The 25,829-nt window shown below is 34.8% G+C and overlaps 2 protein-coding genes across 5 annotated transcripts; both read left to right on the top strand.

Moving 5' to 3' along the window:
- Window positions 1-688: 688 nt before the first annotated feature.
- On the top strand, window positions 689-4,749 carry LOC114377606 (chromatin-remodeling complex subunit ies6). 2 transcript variants are annotated; one of them, XM_028336203.1, is made up of 4 exons: window positions 689-920; window positions 2,318-2,498; window positions 3,279-3,346; window positions 4,327-4,698. In XM_028336203.1, the coding sequence occupies exons 2-4, from the start codon at window positions 2,324-2,326 to the stop codon at window positions 4,456-4,458; spliced, it is 375 nt and encodes a 124-aa protein (XP_028192004.1). In that variant the 5' UTR covers window positions 689-920; window positions 2,318-2,323; the 3' UTR covers window positions 4,459-4,698. The 2 variants fall into 2 exon arrangements, with proteins under 2 accessions (XP_028192004.1, XP_028192003.1); XM_028336202.1 differs by lacking the exon at window positions 689-920 and having other exon boundaries at window positions 2,296-2,498; window positions 4,327-4,749.
- A 4,728-nt stretch (window positions 4,750-9,477) lies between these two features.
- LOC114373568 lies at window positions 9,478-22,043 on the top strand. 3 transcript variants are annotated; one of them, XM_028331052.1, is made up of 3 exons: window positions 9,478-9,742; window positions 13,906-14,217; window positions 21,586-22,043. In XM_028331052.1, exons 1-3 carry the CDS (start codon window positions 9,612-9,614, stop codon window positions 21,638-21,640), a joined length of 498 nt encoding a protein of 165 aa, XP_028186853.1. In that variant the 5' UTR covers window positions 9,478-9,611; the 3' UTR covers window positions 21,641-22,043. The 3 variants fall into 3 exon arrangements, with proteins under 3 accessions (XP_028186853.1, XP_028186854.1, XP_028186855.1); XM_028331053.1 differs by lacking the exon at window positions 21,586-22,043 and adding an exon at window positions 21,223-21,578; XM_028331054.1 differs by lacking the exon at window positions 21,586-22,043 and adding an exon at window positions 16,006-16,421.
- The last annotated feature ends 3,786 nt before the right edge of the window (window positions 22,044-25,829 follow it).

A 25,829-nucleotide genomic window follows, 5' to 3' on the forward strand; every position in this document is an offset into this window, starting at 1 on the left:
TAATAGTAAATTATAAATTTGCTCTTAAATAATTCAAACATAATATTAAAAACATCCACACATGATATAAAAAATATTACATGAATTTGTTGAAACTTAAGTCATAAATAAATAATATTATAATGATAATAATCCAACATAGTGATTCTTAAAGTTAATATTTTAATCACTTAATAAAAACTCTAATTAAACATAGCCATCTTATAATGATGATATTCTCTAAAACTTGTCAACAAAGTCCTAAATTTATATATAAAAGTAAATATTTGTTCAATATTTTTAAATAAAGTTAAACAAATATAATATAATGGATGTTCAATTTAATATTATCCTTCTACCCAAAACATTATTTGGAATTTATAAGTCAATCTAAAACCAAAATGTTAGTTGAAAGCATATGAATAATATTGGCCTCAACATAAAAGTGGTAACATAAAATTCACAAACCAATATCATAATTATATTTTATGGTCCCAACATAAAAGAATTAATATGAAATAAAATTAATATTACACATCCTTAGTTCAAAAACCTCAATTACGATATAATTGAAAAGCATGCAAAGTGACTTTAAAATAACAATTAAATTAGAAAAGTATAATTATTATTTTTACACAAAATATAAATTATTTGCTTAAGTAACATCTTATAATTACATTAATTATTTTTTATTACCGGTACTCGCAACCATTTTGGCAAAACTTTGCGGGTAAATACTCACTCTCATCTTGGTTCTTCTTGTGTTAACCCTAAAAGATAGTGTCACTTGTCAGGCGCGGCAGCCTTGCTCTCCACCACGATTCCACGACCTCCACGCCACCACGGTCCCAGTCGGCGCCGGTGCAGTGCGGAGTCGCGACCTCGCTCCCGTCGTCACTCACAGTCGCTGGCGATTTGGGTTGGGTTGGGTTGTGAGAACGGTAAATTGGGTTTTAAAATAACCGGCAAGAGATTCCATTCTTCTGGTGACATTTATCCTGAGTTTCAATTTATGTTGATATTTTAGGATCTGTTGTTAGTGTGTATCTAATTATATTATTCATTTCTAAATTTATGTCCTATTTACTGTTCATGTTATATAAATTCTTGCAATTGCTTGGTTAGGGACGCTTTTGAGTGGGGACAAGCTTGAGAGGGTTTGGCTTTGTAACTCTATGTTTGTATTCTTAGTTGGGTCAATCTGTGATTGCAGTGGTTTGTGGTGCACGTTCATGAATCTCACTATTTAAAATAAGAAATAAAGTTGATCGAAAAAAAGAAAATGAAATAGAGGGTATTTAAAAACTAGTTAAATAATTGTTTAACCAGTTATTTATCCGTAACCGGTTATATAACTGGTTTTTAAAAACAATAACCAGTTATAACTAGTTATACAAAACTAGTTATGGTTATAGTTATAATAACCCCTTATAATCTAGTAATTTATTAGTTATAGTTATGATTATTTAAATAACCAAACCATAAGCACCCCTAGTCACGGTTGCACACTAATATTTTTAATATAACTTGGTTGCTGTGTTGCATTAATTTACAATCCAATAATTTAGTAGTGAATCACTGTATAAGAATGTACTCCGGTAGAACAGTGTGTTATTTCCTTTGTTTTCATTCTGAATTGCATTATATTTATAATTTATTAGAGATAAGGCTCAGAAAACCCTTTGCACATGAATGACTAGTAATCTTGGTGCTAGTTTTGAACCTGTTTTCACTTGAAAAAACAGTTTTTTCAGTTTATAAACTGGTTTTGAACAGGTCTTAAACCAGTTGAAAACTAGTTTTGGATTTGTTTCGAACCTAAACCCGAACTGAACTGATTCACCAAGACATAAACCATTTTGGCTGAACTAAATGGTTTGGTTGAAAAACCAAACCACTTTACCAGTTTATTTTGGTTTGGTACTTTGGTTTTCTATGCCAGTCCAAACCTGCCCTGGAAGGGTTGTTAACAGCTATTAGGAAAGTTTGTTGATGGCATTTTGCTTTTAGCGCCTTATGATTTTATGTTGGTTTAATTACTCATTTGGCCCCTTGCTCATACACTTTTAAGCCGTTTTAGTCCCTGCTGTCCAAAATTGTAGGGACTAAAATGGATTAAAAGATGTATATGTAGAGACTCAAACGAGTTAAAAAGTGCATATGTACGGACCAAAAGAAGTAGTTTTTAGGTTTAGGGACTAAACTAGAAAGACTGTGCAGGTATAAAGATCAAATGAGTGATTAAACCTTTTATGTTTTTTTTATGCTGTTATTTTCTATTATATGTTTTGAACAGAAACTAGTTACTCAAAAGTTTTTGTTTGCCATGTTAATGAAGGGTAAAATGGAGGCAGAGGTGGTGGAGGCAGAGCTTGTGTTGCCAAGCTACCTCAGTTTCAAGAGAATTCAAATGTATGAGAAATACCCAAAAGGCCAAGCCAGAGGCAGGCATTGGAAACATCTTAAGCAGATTATCCAAGCTGAGAATTACCAGAATTACCCTCCTGATGAACCAAATTGTAAGCTATTGCACACCCTTTGTCTGTACTTTCTTATGAATTAATAAAGTCACTTTTTTGAAAAGGAAAAAAAAATGAAATGAACACCTGTATAGCTACTTCCTGCATATACTGTGCATCTTCTCATATAAATATATCAAGAGATAGAGAGATAATAAATTTGTGATTTGTGTTTCTTGAAATTTTAACCATGCTGAAGTTGGTGAATTGTTTGGAAATAATTGTGATCTTGGTTGTTGGAATTTTTCTTATCAATGCACGGTAATTGTCTGTTATTTTACTTATAGGGTTTGCTTTTTGTTTTGGCCATACATTTGAAAGAGATATAATGTTAGAGATCATTTTTATGGTTAAGGATAAGGACCCAAGGTTGGAGTAGAATGTCTGGATTTTCAAGGGAAGATCTTTGCCCCTACATCTGTTGTGTTGTAAAATAGACTTTTATGGTTTCGGTTTGGTTGCACATGAATGTTTTAGGGAAGCTTATCTTCAAATTGAGCAGCCTTACTGCACTATTGAACTTCTTTACTTTCTCAGTCCTCCCTCCTTTTTTGGAGGACGTGTTCACCTCCTGTCCTTCTAAATTCTAATTGTACTTCTTGTTTCTCTTCAATAATATATCTTTTTATAAAAGAAACAATGAATGAGTGTTAATTGTTTAACCTTGGTGCCAGAGGCTACTTCCTGTATTCCAATTTTGATTATTTGTTTGTTTGGTTGTTATATGTGTCATCCTTGTCAAAGAATTTTAATTATTTTTTTATTTGGATTATCTTACAGATGCTAATATTGAGTCACCCCCATCTATGCACCCCTGCAAGAGAATTTGTGATATTACAGGCTTTGAGGTATATAGTGATCTTTATTGTTCTTGTTGAATCACATTTCTCCTATCTTCTCTAAATCTGAATAATTTATTAGCCCATTGAGTTGGAAATAAAAAAAATTAACCTTAGTTTTGGTTTTAAATGACAGTATATGCAGGAGTTTCAAGTTTGCATAATTTCTACTTGTAAAAGACATTTTTCACCTGTTCTCACAGAATTTGTGTAAATAATCATGCTTTATCTATATCTTGTCACTTGTAAATTGTTGTCAAAATCATGATCATACTCATAGGAATGCACAATTCTAGGAGTTAGTCATCCTCTCTATGCTAGATCCCTCCTAGGATTGCAACCTTGTGGGATAGGAGTGAATTCACCGATCATACTCAAAAGATTGTAGCTGCTGGGCTCGTGGGTTGGGTTTTGTGACCAATGTTATTTGAGTAATTGAGTCTGAGTTAATATGTTATGTGCATTTTCCCATGATCTGCGTTTTATGTTTCTTGCATTAGTACCTACGTGATTAGGGCATTTTTAATTTGGAAAGGGAAGCTAAGACATGCTTGTTGTTGGAAGTTGGAAATAGGTGGATAGTGTGAAATATTTGTACACTACATTGTTTATCTCCTGTGTATAATCCCCTTTTTGGTCCTCATATTGTGGAGACAGAACACTTCAAAATAATCGAACAACGAATGCTAGACTGAGATTGTGGGACAAACTGTATATAATCTGTTATGTCTCTAATCCTATTGAATCACGATGCTTAATTTGATTCTATTCAAAAAAAAGTTTGGCCTTGGTTTATTTACATGGCATTCCCATGCTGTCAAATTTAGCAGCTTGTTAATTGAGCGTGCTACATTCTAAAACAAGAATTTATGCATATATATTGGTGTAAAATGTGCTCTTCCCCCGGATTAATTAATTGTAAATGTTGATGATTATGCCATGCGATTAGCACTTGTACTGGGGAATTAATTAATTAGTTTATGCTGCAGGCACCTTACCATGATCCTAGGACTAATCTTAGGTATGCAAATGCTGAAGTTTTCAAAATCATCAGATCGCTTCCTAATGAGTATGTTCAAAGATACCTATCTCTAAGGAATGCAGCAATCGTTCTGAAGTAGTCGTGTCACTTTCCTCACCTCTGAACTCAATTCCTATTCCTTCGAGTTTCTTTTATCAATTTGTGAATAAAATCTTTTAGAATGTGAATTAGATGTACTCTTTAAGACATTCTTAACTCATCTAGTGTCGGTCTGTCACCAACTGTCTTGTATGATAATTAGTTGATTGCAAGATTTGTATTGATAAATAACGATAACGGTTGCCAATCAATAATGTTGCATGTACACAAACTAGTATTTATATCCGTGCACGATAAACATTTATTTATAAAAATAATTATATTAAATATATAAATTAGGCAAAATTGTACTTTTGGTCCTCCAGCTTATCTCTAATTTCGGATTTGGTCCCCCTCTAATTTAATTTACTAATTTGGTCCCCTAATTTTATAAATCTCTGCAAAATTGGTTCTGGAAGTCTGATTTAGACGTTAACCGTTAACCTCAGATGTTGATTGTCACGTGTAAATGCCACGTGTGGCTTTTACATGTCAATATCATGTGTCAATGTCACGTATCAACGTCTGAGTGGTTCCCTATAAAGATTTCATTTTTTGTAGGTAAAATTGTATTTTTAGTTCCACAGTTTTACTCCAATTTCGATTTTGGTCCCCTTATAATTTAATTTGCACATTTGGTCTCCCAGTTTTATAAATTTCTTTATAAATTCAGTCAAATTTCATTATTGGAGAAGTTGTATTTCAAATTTCAAACAAAAATATTATTGTTATACATAGGTCACTTAAGTAGTCGTATACACATAATACCGCATGGGGGAGCAAAAAAAGAAAAAAAAAATAGGGGGTTATTACAGAACTTGTTAAAGTAAGAGATTTAAAAATTTCAGACCCAAGTTGGAATTCATGCGCCACTTTCCCAAGTTGAACAACCTTGGAAGTGGGAGAGAGACAAAAAGTGATTTTTCTCTGGGTTTCAAGTGAGTGAAAAATTTGCGATGAAAAAGAAGTGCGAGATTTATTAAGACTTATCATGTCTCTAGCACCAGTGGCTAAATCATTCAAAAGACCAACTTTGTAGGAACAATTTATAAAGAGTATTATAAAACTGGGGGACTAAATGTGTGGATTAAACAATAGGGTGACCAAAATCAAAATTGGAGTAAAATTGGAGGATCAAAAGTGCAATTTTACCTACAAAAAAATGAAGCCTTTATAGGGAACCATTCAGACGTTGACACGTGTCATTGACACGTGGCATTGACACACGGCAGTCAACGTCTGAGGTTAACGGTCAACGTCCAAATCGAGCTTCCGGGACCAATTTTACAAGGATTTATAAAACTGGGGGACCAAATTTGTGAATTAAATTATAGGGGGACCAAATTCGAAATTGGAGATAAACTGGGGGACCAAAAGTGCAATTTTGCCTATAAATTATAATTTAGATTTATGATAAATAACTTAAATTGTTATATAAGATTATTTTTAAATTAAAATGGATGGTTAATTAATAAAATTAAGTAAGTATACATATAAAAGGGCATACAATTATCAAGTGTGCATACAATTGTAAATGAGTAACAAAAGTTTTAATTTCGAAATTCCATGAGATATAATCGAAAGAACATTCAGCCAGGAGTTTCTGAAATCCCAAGGGACCAAGCTAATATATTGGGAATCTTTAATGATTAGGACAGAATCCACTCCAAGCCAAAGATTCCTCCACCCTTTGGATTTAGCAATGGTGAATAGCCAAAGCTGCACCCTTCAACTCAACATGGAAAGCATTACAAATGCCGATGAAAAGAGCAAAGCCTCCCAAAATCCCAACAATATGGTAACAAAATAGACCTCAACAAGCAGCATGCCTAGGGGTACCCCCAATAGCCCTGTCAAAGTTACACTTAAATCCTCAATCGAGTATACCAAAAATCTTGAGTGATCCCCTCTACCCTTGGAGCATGAATGAGGACATGAAAAGCTTTAACCAACTGAAAAACTCTCAAATTTGATCTCATGCAAGTGATGCAACTCGGGGTAAGGTTACCTGACAGAAATATTAGCAAAAAGAGAATTGGAAGCTTTTTGCCAAGGAACAAAAACGTTGTTGAAGCGAGCCTGGTTGTGATAGTGCCAAAGAATCCAAACCGCATGAATGGCTCCAGCAATCAACATGTCCTTAGCTTAAGGACTAACAAACAATCTACTAACTTCTAGAAGATCAACATGAGAGGAGAGGTTAAAAGAGTGACCTGCAAAAGAAAGCCAAGACCATATATGCTTGACAAAATCATAGTGGAAGAAAATATGGTCATAAGTCTCTGCAGTCTTGTAGCAAAGGCTACAAATAGACACCATCACATAACCTTTTGAACGAAGGATCTCATATGTGGGGAGCTTACCATGAATCCATCACCAAAACACAGACGATTTAGAGGGAGGCACAAATGATTGTCAAACAAAATTTATCCCGGGCACAAACTTGTTGAGAAGGGTGTAGGAACTTAAAGGCCTCTTTGAAAGTTAACAAACCATTCGAAGATTGTTTCCACATAAGACTGTCAGGGATAAGTTCTGAAGGAATCTCAATTTGCAGAATTTGAGAAGTTAAAACGGGATGTGCATTGCAAAGATCTGAAGGAAGATTCCACTCAAAATTATGAATGAAATCACATACCGAGACGGTCAACTCATGATGAATAAAAATATGTTTGTTAAGGACAAATATATCCTACATAATAGAATCGTATGTAACACTTCAACAAATTATACTAGAAAGAGAAAGATCCAAAGACTATGTATGTATGAGGCCTACCTATATCAACAAGGTGCATCTACTTTTCGATAACCCATCACATAAGAATTTCATAGTTAAACGTGTTTGACTTGGAGTAATTATGAGATGGGTGTGAAGTGCCATAGTGTGAAGTAAAAAATAAGTGATGTTACATCGTGGACTCTAAGTCTGGATACTGTATCCTTGAGACTAGTTGTGTTCCCAAATAATTTAATTTGCATAAAATTAAATAATTTGGATTTTATCAGAAGTTGAAGGATTTGTGTTTAATTACCCGTTAGAAAATAAAACTCAAGCAATTAGTAAATAGTGAGATGAATTCAATAGATAAGTAAGCCTAGGGTTATGATTAAAATCATGCAATATAAATTATTCTTCAATCAGTGACTTCTCTTAAATTAGCTAATAGGTTTTGGTCAAACTCTATTAACCATCATTCTCTTAATTCAAATCATATTTGGTCAATTACAAATTAAATTAAGAGAGAGGTATAAGTCTAGAAAGTGAAGTTGAAATTACCAATTGCATTAGAAATTCCTAAAATATATTTGTTCATTCGTTATTTTAGAGAACTCAATTATTCTAAAATTTTATGGTTCGCACAAAAGTTGGTCACAAACAACTAAAAGACAGAGTTATCAATTCTAAAGGAAATCAAACATAATAGAATAAAACAATTAGTTGAATACAGACAAATTTCAATAGATAAAATTGAGGTTCATCTGCATATTACATCATAACCTTATAAAAAGAGGGGTTTAGTCAGCCATGGGCACAAACAAGCAAAAACAACAACTTTAGATAAATGAGAAAGATAAGGAAAAAAAATAGAAATTACAATGTGAAACCCCCACAATCTTACTCACGTTCTTCTTAATCCAAAAGAACTTTTACACTATGCCTAGGTGGTCACTATTACCTATAATTTATGTGAATAGGAGAAAAGATACCGAGATAAACCTAATTTCTCTATTTAAGCGTGCTATAGATGTACAAACTTGTAAAAAAATACCGCGCGCGTACAAAGTTAGAACTCGTACAAGATTACTATGCTCTTACAATTTTCGTGACTAACTGGCCTAAGCCGTAACAACAAAAGTTTTTGTTCCTCCAAAAATTGCCAGGCTTATGTCATCCGTGTTAATCCATGTTAGCATCTTCACAAGTTCATCTTTCGAGCTTTGGACGACAACATTAATGCTTCTAAATTATTTTTCCAAATTGTCTTCGAAAGTGTGTTACAATGAATCAAATTGGCATGAAAAATCACTAAAAAAATAACATCAAATCTCGGTTTATCAACTTTTCCACACTTAAGAATTCTAAGTTCAAAAATAATTTTTATTTTATATTTTTAAAGGGTTCTATTAAAACGAATTCCTATAAAGTAATAGGAAACTAAAACAATGTTAAGAACAAAAGATCACACCGAAGACATAAGTATAAATGCTACAATATCACCATCAAATTGTGGGTGAAATGACCTAACATGAATCCCTTCCCCCTCATTGGTAAAATAAAATGTTAGAATGTTTAACATTGGTGAATAGGAACAACTTGAGATTCTATATCGGTAAAAATTTTCAATGTTAAAAGAATCTTTGACATTGGTTCTACAATAGATGTAGAGACCCCATAATAATCAATATAAAAAAAGGCTTCACATAATAATATAATAATAGTAAATGGTAGATTAATATTTATTTTCAAGTTTTAATTTATATGTATATATATTATCAATTTTGTATATTATATTAATATACACTAGGATTTTTATTTTTAAAATATGCTGCATAAAGATTTTTTTTAAAATGTAAATTAAATAAAAAAAATTATGCGATACTATATATGAACTATTTATTTACATGTTTCTTATAAAATTATATAATATTAATGGCATTAAAAATTATATTAATATTTCTTTTCAAGTTTAATTTACTTACATGCATTTATTAATTTTTGTATATTATATCAATGTATGTTTGATTTTTTTTAAAAATGTTTTTAAAGTATTTTTTAAGAGTTTAATTAAATAATAAAATTGTCATATAAAATACTTTTTCATATTTGAATAAATATTATCACTCAGAGTTAAGGCCAAAGAGTTATTATTTTTTTTTATTAAAAATATTACTCGTTAGAAATCCAAAAAAAAAAAAATACTTGCTAATAAAATTAAAAAATATTTATCTTTTTTAATAATTTTTTTTCACTTCTGACATCAATTCTTACAATATTTCATAAGGTCGATGTTAAGAAAGAGCAAAATATATCATTTTGTGTGGTAGTGTGCAATCTACAAGGCTCTCACTCGTTACACCCACTGTGTGTCACACCGCAGAAGAAACCCAGAATCGCCGTCAACGGCCGAAAACCACCGCAACTTGTGACGCCAGATGACCGAGAGAGACAAATTTAAAATGTCGCTTGTCGATTACGCTTCCTCTTCAGACGACGACGTTCCGGAACCCACTGAAGAAGAACACCGTAAAAAGGAGGAGCCCCAATCACCTCCTCTTCGTTCCAAGTAATTCCATTTCCCTTTGCTTTTTCACAAAGTTGTTCTAATTGCTTTGTGCTTTCAGTGTATAATTCCTTGGGTTATTATTTTTTTAGTGATTTTGGTTTCTTGCTGTGAGATATATCGATAATTTTTCTGTATTCTTTCGCAATTTTAATTTTGAGATACACTGGCTTGTGTTGTAGTTGGCATTTTTAGCTTTATAGATTCTTGTCTTTTGTTTGCACTTTATGCATTGGGAACTGACACAAAGAATGATGTGTATTCTTAGAATGTGAGTTTTATCTAACTCAACCCCAAAAGTTAGCTCATACACAACCTAGGAGAAGAAATTGTTTGGTTTCTTAGACCTGCTAACTTATCTGAAATAAAAGTTCAATGTTGGAGCTTTGCATATATAGCCGATTGCATATGGTTAGCTTTTTGGTTTAATGCAATTTTTAGCTGAAGAGACAGGTGGGGTTGGGAGTGGGGGATGATCCCTGCTGAAAATTCCCCATTAGAAACACAATTAGGAAGTAGGTGGGGTTGAAAACACATGACATGTCATTTCTATTAAAACTTTTAAATGGCATATTCATAGCTTGCAGTTTGGTAGTATACACAAACTCATTGTTCTGGCATTAGAATTCTGCATGCGTTTGCCTATAATTTCTTCAAGGCTCTGTCTTTGATGGATATTTAAAGAGATTTGTTTTATTTTGTGTTGTTTGCATTTTTTGCAATTCTTTCTTGGGGAGAAAGTATATAACCATCACAATGTAGCAACAGTTTGTTACAGAATATTTAGGATATCTTTCTTGATTTGTTTCATTACCTAATTAACTGGTTAGGCTTGTACTAGTTCTACTAGTACTTTTACCTAATTAATTAATAGTATAAATAGGAGTATTAGGTTAAGGTATTGTAATATATTATATCCATCAATTATATTTTCAGTATTTTTGTGCCATTTTTCTCTCTTTCCCTTTTTTCCCAATCCTAAACCTAAATATTCAACACCATTGAAACTGTTTACTGGTAAGAACAGTATTGCGGCATAGCCTGATGTGAACCTGAGTAGGAGTGGATCGCTTGATACTGGCTATGGAGGTTTGGATGACGCTACTTCTGGTGAAGGAAGATAAGTCAGGGTAGACGCCACTTCCGGTGAAGGAAGATAAGTCAGGGTAGACGCCACTTCCAGTGAAGGAAGATAAGTCAGGGTAGACGCTACAATGATTACCTTGATAAGTCTGATAATTGGTTCAGCAAGGAACCCAGAGAGAAACTCTCATCCAATTTTATCAAATGCCAAAAGTCTTTTTCATTCAAAACAAAAACCAATATTTATAGTGTGTCTGAACAAAAAGATAAAAATAGGCATGGACCTTCTAAACAGTTTGGGCCAAAATTACAATAAAAATAAATTATAACTAAAAACATATTTAACTTGGGCCTTCAAATTAGTTTGGGCCTTCAGCAACAATTAATTGTCTTGATAGTGTCTCTGCCTCTGGGCCTTCATCCTTCTCCACTTGGGCCTTCATCCTTCTCCACTCGGGGGCTTTGTCCTTCTCCACTTGGGCTTCGTCCTTCTCCACTTGGGCCTTTAGCCTGTATTTGGCCAGTTTCATGATTCTCATCATTAGCCTAAAAGATAATGTTTTGTTTCTAAGAACTGCAACAAAGACTGAAAGTAAATGCAGGAAATATAAAGATTATTGGTCATGCTAACTTATTCAACTACAATCCAAATTTTAGCCAAGTTAGGGTGGGGGTGCCGATCCTTGTTAAGGTTTCCTATTACAAAGGCAATGTGTAGATTTTGCTTTTGAATTGTATTGTAGCTCATATTCATGACAGATTCTATGGCGGACCAGCATCATAGGTTGTGCACCATGCACCACAATTCACAACTTTTAGATTCATCTACGGTGCAAAGTCGTATCATAGACCCTTCCTACCAAATCATCTCCTACTTCCCTTCCTTCCTTCATGGCTGCTGCTGCTGCCACCCTCCTTCTATGCTCCTGCTGCTGCCAAACGCCTTACATCGTTGGTCAACTGCTTCCTTCGGAGATCTTGTATGACCTATGCCTTCTTGTCTTAATTTCCTCTGCATGTGAGTTTTGCGGTCCTAAGGCAAAGACTAATTTCGCTCTCCCTTCCAACCATCGAGTCCTCCAGCTGCAACCATGATGTCGCCGCTCAACCTGAATCTCACCCCCTCTGCCCAACCTGAACCACACCCCCACTGCCGTCCCCTTCCGGAACCAGTTACCATTTTTTTTTCGGTGCAGCGCTAGTGGCCTACCAGGTTTTATATTTCGACATTGTCCTACACGCCAGCATGGCCGATCCATGTGGCTTTGGGTTTGGTTACAATCATCACCCCATTGCCGCAATTGAGTTCCACCACGTGATGACAAGTGATTCGGACTTGTCCTCCATGATCGATTTGAACCATAATAAAGGTGATGTTAACGGGACCAGTTCTAGAATCTTCTATCTCGACCTTAACCATCCTCCTTCACAAGAGATCACTTGATCTGAAATGGATTATGAAATTTCTCTTAAGTTTTTTTTAGAAGTAGATAAATCTCTATTTTTTAGCGAGAGAGGAACCACTGTTTTATGCTAATGTTTCTTAAATCAGGAAACGATTCTTCGGTTTTTATTTTGTTTTGATTGTGTAAGTGTGTAATGTTTATGGTTTGCAGCCAGAATTTGGTTTAATGAAATTAACACGAAATGTTTGCATTATTATGATTGTGATCTCTGATTGGTTTGGTGGCAACTGGAGTGCAGCAGTGGTGGACGTGTTGGAAGGGAGGAAAGTTGGAAGGGAAGGATATAATTTGGTAGGGAGAGTCTATGATAAGTGTTGGGAATAAGGAATTTAATGTATAATGATGTGATAGGATACAATATCTGATTTAAAGGAAACTGAATATCCTCTAATTATGTGTAATCAATACTAACTATCTGTATAAACAAGCATCCGCTGTGTACTTTGACACACGGTTTCAGTCTATTATCCCTCTATATTTTATCTAATTTTACAATAAGACTTTGCACCAGATGAATCTAACGGGCGTGAATTGTGGTGCATGGTGGCACCTATGATGGTGGTCCACCCTAGACACTGTCCATATTCATCATAGAACTTTATGGTGTTGTTTGATCCGTGAAGCCAACCCACCTCGTGGGAAAAGACTTGGTTGTTGCATTTGCTGCTTATAATGCTTTGGACATCTTTTGAGAGTCATAATTTATCCCTGAATATTTTTGGAGTGTTTCTTGCTGAATCATTGTGCAACTTTAATGCCCTTGAAAAGATTGTGCAATTTTCATAGAAGGAAGAGGGAGAAGATTGCATTGTCTCAGTGTGATTTATAAAGAAGCCTTTGGTGTTTACCTGATTTGAGTTTAGTGTTAAAATTCACTGGTTCACTGTGGTTTATATATTTTTAGCTTATCTGTGAAAGAATTTTCATGCAAGCTCTCTTATGTTGTACTTCTATGGTTTCTTCAGGGGTCTGTCTTTGATGGAAATTCAGAGAGAGCAGAGAGCCCTTTTCTGCTCATATAATTTAATTTTTACATTCCTTTTTCTCCCCATGCTTTTGTGCTGATGTTGCACAATGATTTCTTTTGGGAAATTACAAAATAGGAAATTTCGGTAAACGGAATTTCTAATCTAGGAACATATAACCATTCAAGCACTCAAGCAGTAATGAAGTAAATAAGTAATTGCTCATTAACCTCTTCTAAAAATCTTTGACCAATGGAGTGGTTACTTGATCCTGAGTCACATCGTAACTGCATCAGTGACCCATGTATCTCTTCTAATTAAAATTTCATTGTCATGTAAAGAAAATGGAACGTATACTCTTTTCATGATTTTTGTGTAAGATACATCATACATGTTAACCTTAAAGAGTCTCATCATAACTACATCAGTGAGCTAGATCCCATAAAAATTCTGCTTTCCTGAAAAGTACAAAAGAAAGGACCTGGAGATAAAGGCATGTTTTATACATGTGTGCATCAGTGTGTGACACGTCTGTTTTTGTCGTCTTATGCAAAGTGTTAACAAACATAAACTATAGTAACAATGTATCGTTTCACCTTTCTTGACCAACATTGTTCTCTATTCTCAATATTAATGCATTTTCAATGTGTAGGACTAAATCTGGATCTTCATCTAACCAGCAGCTAGAAAATAAACCACATTCATCTCCGCCTTCAGTGGAGAAACTTCCTGATGCTTCTCTTCTTTTGGATGCACCCACTGTCTCATCTAATCTAATGAGTGCTAGTGACCACTTCTCTCGAGTTGCCGCAGCTCAAGCTGAAAATGCTTCACGGAAGCGAGACTCAAATGGAATGGCATCCTCTACTGTTCGTAGTAAAGTTCCCAGAGCAAACTTGCCCCATTCAAGGAATGTTCCAGAAACTTCTGGTAGTATGCTAGTTCCACCTCAGATCAGTGGAAGGTATGTAGTGATGTGTAAACAGATAGCTGTCTGCTTTTTGACTTATTTGTGCATTTGCTGCTAGTTATTTTTAGAAGTTAGAGTTTGTTTGTTTTTTAAAATTTTATCTTGAATTGATGCATCGGGTGACATGGGGTGAATTTACACAAGTTATGCACTTAGATTGAATTTGAAATGAGCTCTGCCCTGCTGTCTGTTTATAATTTAGATATTGATTTCATCAATTTAGTACTGTTTTTTGCAATTTTGTATTGTTTTCTATACTTTGTTATTTTAGTTTTGTTGAGACAATGTGTAGATATTATACAGGTCATTACTTATTAGTATTATTATTTTGATTAAAAAAGAGACTTCCACCTTAAGTGAAGAAAAAGGGAAAGAAAAGAAAATAATATAGCTCTCCATTCCCCTTGCACATCCGAGACAGCAACCCCTTTGAAAATTAATGACCAAAAACCGACAATGAATGGGTAAAAGCTAGCTTATACTATATATGTTAGATTTATATATGTATAGCTTTTATGTTATTTTATATTTTAGTGTCTTGTCTCTGCCGTAGTCATTTGTCATAGAGAGACAGCTTGTATTTGAACTCTTAATGTATAAATACATTTCAGCTGTGTGTGAGACACTCAAGTATTATTATTCAAGTATTATTATTCAAGTATCTGAGTCTCAATTTGGTATCATAGCGGGTCAATCCCGCTCTGCCTGGTTTCCGCTGCCAGCCATTGTCTCCAGCCACCGTCCACCGCCGATGTTTATCTGGCAAACACCAGATCTAGAGTGCCTTTCTGAGCGAGGCAGAACCCAAGTGGTCACAGGTCCTATTTCATTCCCACGTGCAGCTTTTGTACACCACCTTGTAAGGCGTGTGCAGTTCACGCGCTGTGTGTCCATTGTCGGAATGTCACCTGACCACTGCCATAGTAATTGCCGGAGGCTCCTGGTCCCTTTTTAGGCCCTGATTCGTCGTTTCTTCCGTGTTTGGTTTGTGGGTTTGAATGTAACCCTTTCTTGGTCTTGGGTTTGTACTCTGTTTTTGGGAAATACTTGAGTTGTTGGTTCTACTGTCACTGGAAAGTTATGTTGCTGCCACCAGCTGCTTGTCGTTGCCTATTGGCCCTATTTCAAGTCCCTCTTCAATTTGCCTCAGTATGAAGACTGTGTTCAACATCTTTTTTTTTCTCTTTTGGGTCTTATTCTTTTCCTGTTACAGCAAAATGACCAGGTCTGATCTTCCTCACCATGCCTAACAAGAGGATTACTAGAAAAGACCATATTGAATGCACATTTTGCAAGAGGAACTGGGCATACTTGGAAAAATGCTTGAATTTATTTGGTATCCCTAACAAGACAACAGATGCATCCAAACTCAAGAGAGCCGAGCCTAAATTCTCTGATGAAGAATATCAGGAATATCTAAGGTTAAAAGCCAGCAGACAAGCTCAACCTCCTTTAACCTCTAGTATTTCAACAGCTTGCATTTCTCAATCTATGGACATTCAAGGTCCATGGGTGATTGACAAAGGTGCTTTTGATCATATTTCTGGTGATGCATCTTTGTTTACCTCCATGTCTTCCCAAAAGTTTCCTCATCTTATAAACTTTGCAAATGGATCCAATGTGACTTCTAAAGGAATTGGTCAAATTTCTCTATGCCCTTCCTTAACCTTAAAATCTGTCCTTTTTGTTCCTAATTGTCCTTTTGGTTTAATTTCTCTAAGTTAGTTAACCAAGTCTCTAAATTGTTCTGTAACATTCTGTGATGATTCCTTTATTATACAGGAAGGTGGTACAGGTCTTACAATTGGAGTAGGACGTGAGTCAAGAGGACTCTACTATCTGGAAACAAGTTCTTTTGTGTCCTGTGTTGCTGCTCCATCTCCTAAACTTCTTCATGATTGCTTATGTCATCCAAATTTGTCAAAGTTAAAGCAAATGGTTCCTGATCTCATTAGATTACAAGTGTTAAGAGTGTGAATCATGTCTATATTGATTACATAAGATCAATCTAATCATAAATAAGAGAATATTATGTAATCTTAGCATAAGGTATCCTATTGCCCTAGAGAGACTTGGTGAAAATATGTGCTAGTTGATCACTAGATTTCACAATTATAGTGATTTCTTAGGAGATAATATTTTCTTTGACTAAATAGCAATAATTTTATATATGTCCAGTTCATTAATGAAAATCCAGATCTAAGGTAATGTGAAAGGCTTTTTTTTCTTACCAGAGAAGAGTCAGCCCAGTCTACATTTGTATAAGTAACAATGTCCATATTGCGACAGCTCTCATAGATAAACCCTATTTTAGGAGAAGAATATATCTCAAAATCCAAACCATTGTCCATTGCATCCCAATGGCTGTCACGGGATAGTTTAACTAACAACTCCAATGGAAAGGGATATATCTGTTGTGGTTTTATCGAGGCAGTTTATTTTCCCACTGGTCTCCAATATTTTCCCAGGTCTAAATACAATTCCCCTTAATCTGGTATAGAAGTTTATTGTTGAGGTACATTGGCTTATCAGTTGATTTGCAATCTAGCATCCCAGTTTCTTCCACAATGTCAAGCACAATTCCTTTTGAGAGTGTTAAGAATCAGAAATATATAATTTATAGATTTATTAGTATTTGATTTAAAGGAAACATATCGTCTCATTATTAGTATTTAATGTAATTATCCTATATAAACACGCATCCGTTGTGTACTCTGACACACGGTTTCAGTCTATCATCCCTCTATATTTTCTCATTTTACATGGTATCAAAAGCTACGTTGAGAGAATAAGGAAAAACCATTCCTCAACGGGGACCCACTGTCCCTAGTGAGCCTTTTTGCTCACTACCTTTCTTCTATCATTCTTTTTCTAATTTCTGGTGAACCTTTATATTTGCCGCGCCTTTTCCAGCGATTCTTTCCACATTCTGGTGAACCTCTCTACTTCTCACCGTTTTTTCCACATCCTGGTGGACCTTTCTGCTCTTCACCTATCTTTCGATGACCCTTTCTTCTTTTTCCGGTGACATTTTTGGCCACCGTCACTTTTCTGGCGACCCATTGTCCCTGATGAGGCCTTTTGCTTGTCGCCCTCTTTCTGGTGGACCTTTATACTCGCCACACCTTTTCCAGTGACATTTTAAGCTTTCCTAGCAACCCACTTCCCCATCCAGCATTTCGTGAGCTCCCACACACTCTTTCCCTAATGAGCCAAACAGCACCCACGCGTCACTGTTCTCTGACACATGAAGGCGCGTAATGGTGCCTTTGCCGGCATGCTTCCACCTCTAGCGACATCCCTTCTTTACACTTCTACCCCTGCAGTTTGGGGCCATTATGACCTCGTTCGACGTGCTCTCTCTTTTGTAACCCGTTTGTTTTTCCAGCTTCTTTCTTTTGTTGCAGGTACTGTTTGTTTGTTGTCAGAAAGTGGGTTATGAGTCTAACTCAACCCTACAAAACCGACTTGTAAGGTGAGGATTCCTTGCCACTTATATAGTTTATCTTGACACTATGTTTAGCCGATATGGGACTTCAATATGTCCCTTTTGCCCCAGCTACTCCCCATGTAGAACTTTCAACACATCCCTTCTATCTAGGGGTGACCACAATTTAGGTGGCTTTTTCCAACATCTCCCATCATGCTCAAGGCTACCTGCCTAGATCATGACAAACATAGGAACTCATTTAGGATAGACTCTGATACCCTGTCAGAAAGTAGGTTTGGGCTTAACTCAATCCTACAAAACTGGTTTGTAAGGTAAGGATTGCTTCCCACTTATATAGTTTATTCTAACACTATCTTTAGTTGATGTGGGACTTCAACATGTCCCTTTTTGCCCATGACTATCCACCATTTGGTACTTTCAACACACCCTCTCTATTTAGGGGTGACCACAATTTAGGTGGTTTTTTCCAACATTCCCCCTCACTCTCAAGGCTATCTGCCTAGAGCGTGACAAACACATGGACCCATCCAGGATAGGCTCTGATACCATGTTAGAAAGTGGGTTATGAGCCTAACTCAAACCTACAAAGCCGGCTTGAAAAGTGAGGATTGCTGCCCGCTTATATAGTTTATCTCGACACTATATTAATCATTGTGGGACTTCAACATGTCCCCTTTTGCCTACGGCTACCCGTCATGTGGAACTTTCTACACACTCCTTCTATCTACAGGTGACGACAATTTAGGTGACTTTTTCCAACATCCCCCTCACGCTCAACACTACCTTCCTAGAGTGTGACAAACATAGGGATCCATCCAAGATAGGATCTGATACTATGTCAGAAAGTGGGTTATGAGCCTAACTCACCTTACATTTTTCATTTTCCTGCACTCTCTTGGCTACTTCGGGTTCTTGTGAGAATTTTAGCCAGTGGTTTGTCACTGCCTCCTAGTCGTTCATTTTTCGGCAAAGAATGTATGTCACATATCCTGCCGCTGTCTCTTTTTCAGCATGCTTTCCGGCAACCACCTTCAGCTCGCTGCTCATTTTCCGGCGGAAAACTTTCTGATTGCCTCTTTGTCACTGTATTTTTCCGGCGTGTTTCTCGGTGACTTTTGTGCTTCGCTGGTTGTGTGTTTCTGCCACTATTTCCTCCTTTTTAAGTTTCAATAGTTTTGGGTCTCCGATGTTTGTTTGAAGCTTCTAAATCTTGGTTTTAAGAAGATTTGAACTTGCTTTGAATTTTCTTAGGTTGATGGATATTCCAGCTCTCTCTTTCTAGTAATATTCCTCGATTTCCCCTAGATCCTTGAGTCATCTTCAAAATATTGGTTTGAAGCTTCCAAATGATGGTTTTAAGAAAGTCGGAACTTGCTTTTCTTAGGCTGATGCAATATTCCAGCTCTCTCATTCTAGCCATATTCCCTGACTTCACCAGCATCCCTGAGTTGTCATTCAAACTATTGCCTTTTTAGTGGAGCTCACTTTTTTGTTTATTGTTTAGAATTAATTTTCTTGTAACAAGCTGATTGCTTAGTAAGCTTCAGCTTGAGGAGTGTTGAAAATCAGAATTAATATTCTGATTCTAGTATTAATTATAGTTTATAGGGATATTATCTTTTGATTTAGAGGAAACAAAATATCCTCTATTTATGTATAATTGATGTAACTATCCTATATAAACATGCATCCGTTGTGTACTCTGACACGGTTTCAGTCTATCATCCCTCTATATTTTCTCATTTTACAGAGATAGCACTTTTTGCTCTTGATGGCTAGCTCAGCTGGCTACCTCAACCTATCTGATTGAGAGATAGCACTTTCTGTTTAAGACCATGTGAAGATTCATGTGAGCTAGTGTTGTCAAATTGCAGCCATGGCAGCATCATTGCAGTATGGCATTGTGGATTTTTTATAAAAACGCCATCTAATGACCATGGCATGGAAACTTTCACATGCCTGCCTATGATGGCCACTACTATTTTCATGGCAGTTCTGATGGCCATGGTGGAAATAGCAGCTAAATCACCTTAAAATAAAAAAACAAAAAAACAGATGCATATCACCTAAGAAAAGTCCTAATGTCCAATCAACCCATAATAGCCCATCAAACCACAACAAACACACCTTTGCTCTTACATCTTTGCTGTCTACACTTGTAGTTCTCTGCTTCTACCTCAGAGGCCCAAACTCATGTGGTCAGCTGCTCTCACATTTGTCATCTCCAGCAAATAGCCCTTAGTTGGTAAAAATGTCAAGTACTGATTGCACTTCATCGCGGCCACAACAAAGTGCCCGATGTTGTGGCTATCACACAGTATAACAAGAAAACGATGCAGGATATAATAAACTTATGTCAAGACTCGAGAACAATAAACCAGAAATACTGTAACAAATAAAATTCACCAAAAAATCTGTTTAGTAACCCTTGCTTCAACAAAGAGGACATAATCACTAAGAAAGAAAGAAATAGGACAAAACAGAGAAGGAAATAGAGAGGGATCTACAGTTTGCCAAAGGCAGGTCATTTACCAATGAGAGGCTGAAACAATGGCTTGCGTGGTTAATTTGGGTATGGGTTTGGTATGGTACTAAGTATAATAGCTCCACTCATATTACACCCTTCAAGGTTCTAAATGGTTGAGATACCCACTTTTGCTCAAATGAACTACTGTACCCTCTGTTGTACAAGTTAATCAGATGGTATTTGAAAGGGATGTTTTATTAGCAGAATTATGAGCTAATCTTCTTTAACTCAAGATTGAATGAATATTGTAGAGACATGTTCGATTGTATTTGGGTTAGACATTGAGAGAGAGAGAGAGAGAGAGGGGACTCTTGGATTTTGTGGAGTTGTGATATCTTCCCTCTTGATTCAGCGACAATCATCTTGATTCAGATTGAAGAAGAGTGATAATCAATAAGAGTCCTGTTCTTTTCAATATATTTAGTATTTTTCTGATCATATTCCTATTAAAAGAGAGTCATTATACCAACACAATTTTCACTGTGTTTCACTGTTGTATTTTTAATTTCCAGGAAGGTTTCATGTTGTAACTATTAAATTAAAAATACCAGTATAGATTGTTCTGATGAGTACATGTTGCACTCACATATGTTCCCATTCCTTTGTGTAGAGAGTTGGGTAACTTGGACCGGAGTAGGAAGCAATGCAAATATTGGAATCTTCTCTTGGTCTTATTTTATTCTTTTTTGTTTTATTCCCTTTCCTTTCTAGGGGCAATCCTTGGTGCAACGGTAAGGTTGTAGCACTGTGAGTCTGTGACCTAGAGAGGTCATGGATTCAAATCCCGAGAACAACCTCTTTGCTTGGGGGGTAAGGGTGTTTAATCTACTTCTCTTCAGACCCTACCTGTCAGGAGGCTTGAGCACTAGGCCATCTTTTTTCATTTGTTTTTCTTTTTATAGATAGCTCTGCTTTGAAAGGGCATTTGATGACATCACCAATTAAAATTCTATCTTCTTAGAAAAGTTGAAATTGAAATTTATCCTGAGTTAAATAATGCTTACTATCTCACTTCCTCCAGACAGTCTGCACATGCTGGTTGTTCCTCTTCCAGAAGCATCTGATGTCTAGGGATAATTGTTTAGTACTTTGCCATACACATTCCCATGTCCTATAGTTTGGTTTCCCGTCTGTGCCATCCATTCTGAAGCAATAAAGCATAGCTTCTACGTTCTTGACGTGACAAGTTGGGCAAACGTGCATAAAAAGCGCACAAGCAAACATGCTACTAATCTTTTCTTTTACTGTTTTGTTTTAGGCAATGCTAAAGCTGAGATACTTGTTGTCTGTTCTTCAAATTCTCATAACTGAAATGTCTTTGTGTGTGTGTGTGTGTGTGTTTTCTTTATATATATTCATGGATTTCTGATTTTGTAATTTTCAGGAAAAATGTTGTTACAGAAGACATAAGCAAGCTCTTTGTAAAAAAACAACACTAACATTCATATAACGTTAGAAGTTTGCATATTAAAATTAATGATGGGTAAGAAATGTAAACCCGAAGATGTGGCACTTCTCCTGCTTGAAAGTGCTTGCTATCGTAGAAAGTGTACTTGTTTAACTTTTAAGTTTGTTTACCCGTAAGTAGTACTTCGTCTAGTTGATTATATTACGTTGTTAACTTACAGCTTAGCCAAGTAAAAAAAAATGGAGCAGAAACCCGACGGGTGATTTGCTTCACCGCATATTTATTGGATTTGCAGTTACGATTTAGGATTCTTGAGAATACTATGAAAGATATTTTCATGCCTTGTTGAGGATTTTATAAATATTTTCAGGCTTGCATGTTCTTCTTTTCGTAAGGTACAGGTTCGAGTGATTGCAAGGAGATACTTATATAAATTTCAGCTTTTGTCTTGCAATTATGTTTCACATTTCCTTTAGTTGAACTGTAATGATATTTTATTTTACAATTTGTTTTAAAATTGAACATGATCATATATGTAGGGTCTAAATGATTAGGTCCAAGTTGACAGTGCCAAGCCCAAGATGGTCTCAGTTGCCTAAATCCCTTTTAGGACTGAGGGACCAATTTGATACCCACTACTCCATTTAAAGTCTATATGATGCTCACACCCCTTATGCCAAGGATTCCAAAACATTGAGTGATTAGAGTAGTTCACTATCTCCTAGGATTACCTTAGGTTAGCTTGGATGATATGTTTGTGTTCAAGCACCATAAATAGTGTTGCTAATATCACTAGGTAGACTCATTATCTTATATATTATCACTCTACTGCTATGAACTACCTTGGGTGTTTATGTACTTTTGTGGTTACTCACACCTTTGTCTCCATGTTGGACCACCACTGTCTTTACTTCAACCTGAAGCATATTTAGTAGGCCTCAAATTGAGAAGGCTTGATCAGATTATTTCGACGTAATTTGTGGGAATCGATACAAGTATTTCCATCCTCAATATCATGGTTACTTTTTGTCATCAACTACCTAGGGCTAGTCCCGCAATTGTTCCCATTCCTGATGGTCATGTTAATTGGGGATCATACTAGGACCCAGGCTGCAATATTGAGTCACCACCACCACTTTGTTAAGAAGACATAGCTCCAAGTTTCATTACCACGCTACCATGTGCAAGTTGTTCTAGAAAGAGTTGAAAAAAGAAGCTTAAATACATTCTTTGTTACTGCGATTGAGTATTTTTTTTTTCATTTTTGTTTTTGTATTTTTTTTTCGTTTTAATTCTTGTAAAATGTATTTGTTTTATTTTTCGTCTCTAAAACACTTTATATAACAATTTTTTTTACTGTTTAAAGTACTTGGTTTCAAAGTGAACTATCACAAAATTTAGAAAGAATATGGGACTAAAGATAAATAAATTCAAAACAACAAAACAGAAACAAGTAAATTGGAAGAAAAATGGCAGAAAAAAGATAATTGCATTGGTTGATTTGTTTGATTGTGTTCCCAACGATTTTTCAAACACATTTATACAAAAGATAAGAAATAATTGACTAAGATCATGTTTGTGCACGTTAGGTCGGTAATTGACTGTCATTTTATCAATTTTGGCTAGTTTACAAAGGTTTCGGCTAACCTTATCTTCAATCGTGCTCTCTAGGCTTTGATTTTTGCTCCTATCTGCTGTTCAGCTGAGCTTATCTTCCTGTTCCACTAACACTCTTTTTGAAACTGCCTCTTTGAGCGTATCTACCCATGATCAACGCATATCCTTTGTTGATTTCAGTTGATGTTATTCTCAAATTGTAATCTTTTAACGATAATAAATTTAAATAATTCAAAATAACTTTGAATATATTTGCCTTTATTTTCATCCTTATAATTTGGCAACGATCTTACCTCTTGGCCTCATCACGTCGGCTATCCAAAATAATTTTTAAGTGGCAACAAAAACAGTAAAACACATAATGATTGGTGCATGTAACACTTTAGGAAAAAGGATAAAATATCATGTTTGTTTCATGAAAATATTTTGAGTTAAAATAAATTTGATTCCATCATTTTAAATATTAACATTTTTACTTTTGTGTTTTGGAGTTTAAGTGATATAGACTCAATCCAAATACCCAAATACTTGGGTGCACTTCAATTCAAAATATCACATAAATTTGAAGGATCTCTAAAACAAGTGGGTAGAAATACTCAATAGAGGACTCAATTATAAGGATAATTGATTATACAAAAAATAGGGGATCACAACGAAGTCAAGACTAGTTGTAACCAGACAACATAATAATCCTAAACAAACAAATATTTCCCAAAAAGGCCATAGTCCTTGCACATTCCATCTTGGTCACCTCAAAATATTTCTATTGATAATCTAATATTAGAAAAATTTCATTTTAACACTTGTTATTTAAGCAAAATGAAGCTTGTTGTTCAATCTTTGTTAGATGCATCATCACCTAATTATAGGCTAAGAAAAATACGGACAAATAGAAATTTTAACACCTGTTATTTAATCAAAATCAAGTTTGTTTAATATCTATTAGACACAACATCACTTAATAGAACCCCTTGACATCATAGGTTAAATAAAAAAGGACCACATAGAAAAGAAAATTAAGAGGACTCAAATGAAAATAATCATATATTATAAGAATAAAAAAATTTAGTCATCTTTTCATTTTAAATGGTATTATTTTTATTATGTATCAGTATTTTATAAAATATTCTATTTTTCATGTCCATGATTATAAATTATGTAACATATGTCACCATCCTAGATTGTTGGCCACATTCAAATATTATATCTTATTTTATTTTATAATATATAAGTGTTAAGGCATAAAATGAATTAGGTGCCTCAGATGTTTGGATTAATGCAAACAAACATTAAGTTTTAAAGTTTGCATCTTATAGCACAAAAGACAAAAGTTGTGTTGTGTCTTGGTCTGTCTAACATAGATAGCTCAACAATTGCTTAGTTTGTGCATTTGTAATCATGTTTAATGCTATGATGTTTTGATCCTCTATGCAAAGAATCTTCTTTATTCTTCATAGGATATGTCAAAGAGCAAGAAAGAGAAATAAGTCAATGAAAAAGCTAGTTACTCCATTAAAAGGTGTGTCAAAGCAAGTTACAATATATTTGAATGCACAAAAGGTGACCATTGATGTGAGATCTGGAGTGTAGGTAAAGGAAGACAAGCAAGCTACATTATTAGATCAATTTGACAAGTTTGTGACATGCATTTGATGTTAAATTTAATGCTTCAATAAATACCTTCAGTAATAAACAATGAAGAAGACAAAGAAGAAGGTCGCTTTGTCACAACATTTACTTCTCGATGAAAACTATAAATAGCCGAAGATTTGAATTACTAAAGTTAGAGAACCTTATGTGTGGACAAAAAATTCAAAAACATTCCAATTCATTGTTATTCATTCTAAGTTTAGAATCTAACAATATGTGTAGATATAAGCTTGCTCTCAAAACACCTTGTATATTGTGAGAATATTAACTGTGTGCTTAAGCTTATATCCATCTCTAAGATGATAGCAAAAAGTCAGTGTACCCCTTACCTTAAACAAATTTGTTTGATTTGTTGAAGCATGAAGAGGCCATGTATCAAAGAATACTTGGGTTTTGGCTTGGAGAGACTAGTGCAAAACTACTAAGGTTAAGCTACAAGGGACTTATGAAAGAATCTTGTCCTTTTGTAGTAGTGATAATGGAACTTGATGCATTTGTTAATAACTGGATGTTAAGTCAAGATACATTTGTTTAAGTCAAAAACAACTTTGATAGAACTTGATGCATTTGTTAATAACTGGAACCCAACTCCATTTTCATTGGATTTTATCGGGTTCAAGAAAACATGCGGGAAATCCATCTTACATTTTTTTTTAAAAATTATTTGTTCATATATTTTAAATATATCATAGATTAAATTATTAATTACATTTTAATTCAATTGATATATATATATATATATATATATATATATATATATAATTCAATAAAAAATAAATAATGCAAACATATATAAAAATTAAATTAAATTTTTATTTTTTTATAATTAATAGTATAATTATAATATTATTTAATTAACTATTAAAATAGTTATTCTATATTTTAAATAATTATAAAAAGATAAAATAGGAAATAATTATATAACTAACAATTACATATAAATATATAATTAA

The sequence above is a fragment of the Glycine soja genome, chromosome 11 (assembly GCF_004193775.1).
Source record: "Glycine soja cultivar W05 chromosome 11, ASM419377v2, whole genome shotgun sequence".
Lineage (NCBI taxonomy): Eukaryota > Viridiplantae > Streptophyta > Magnoliopsida > Fabales > Fabaceae > Glycine > Glycine soja.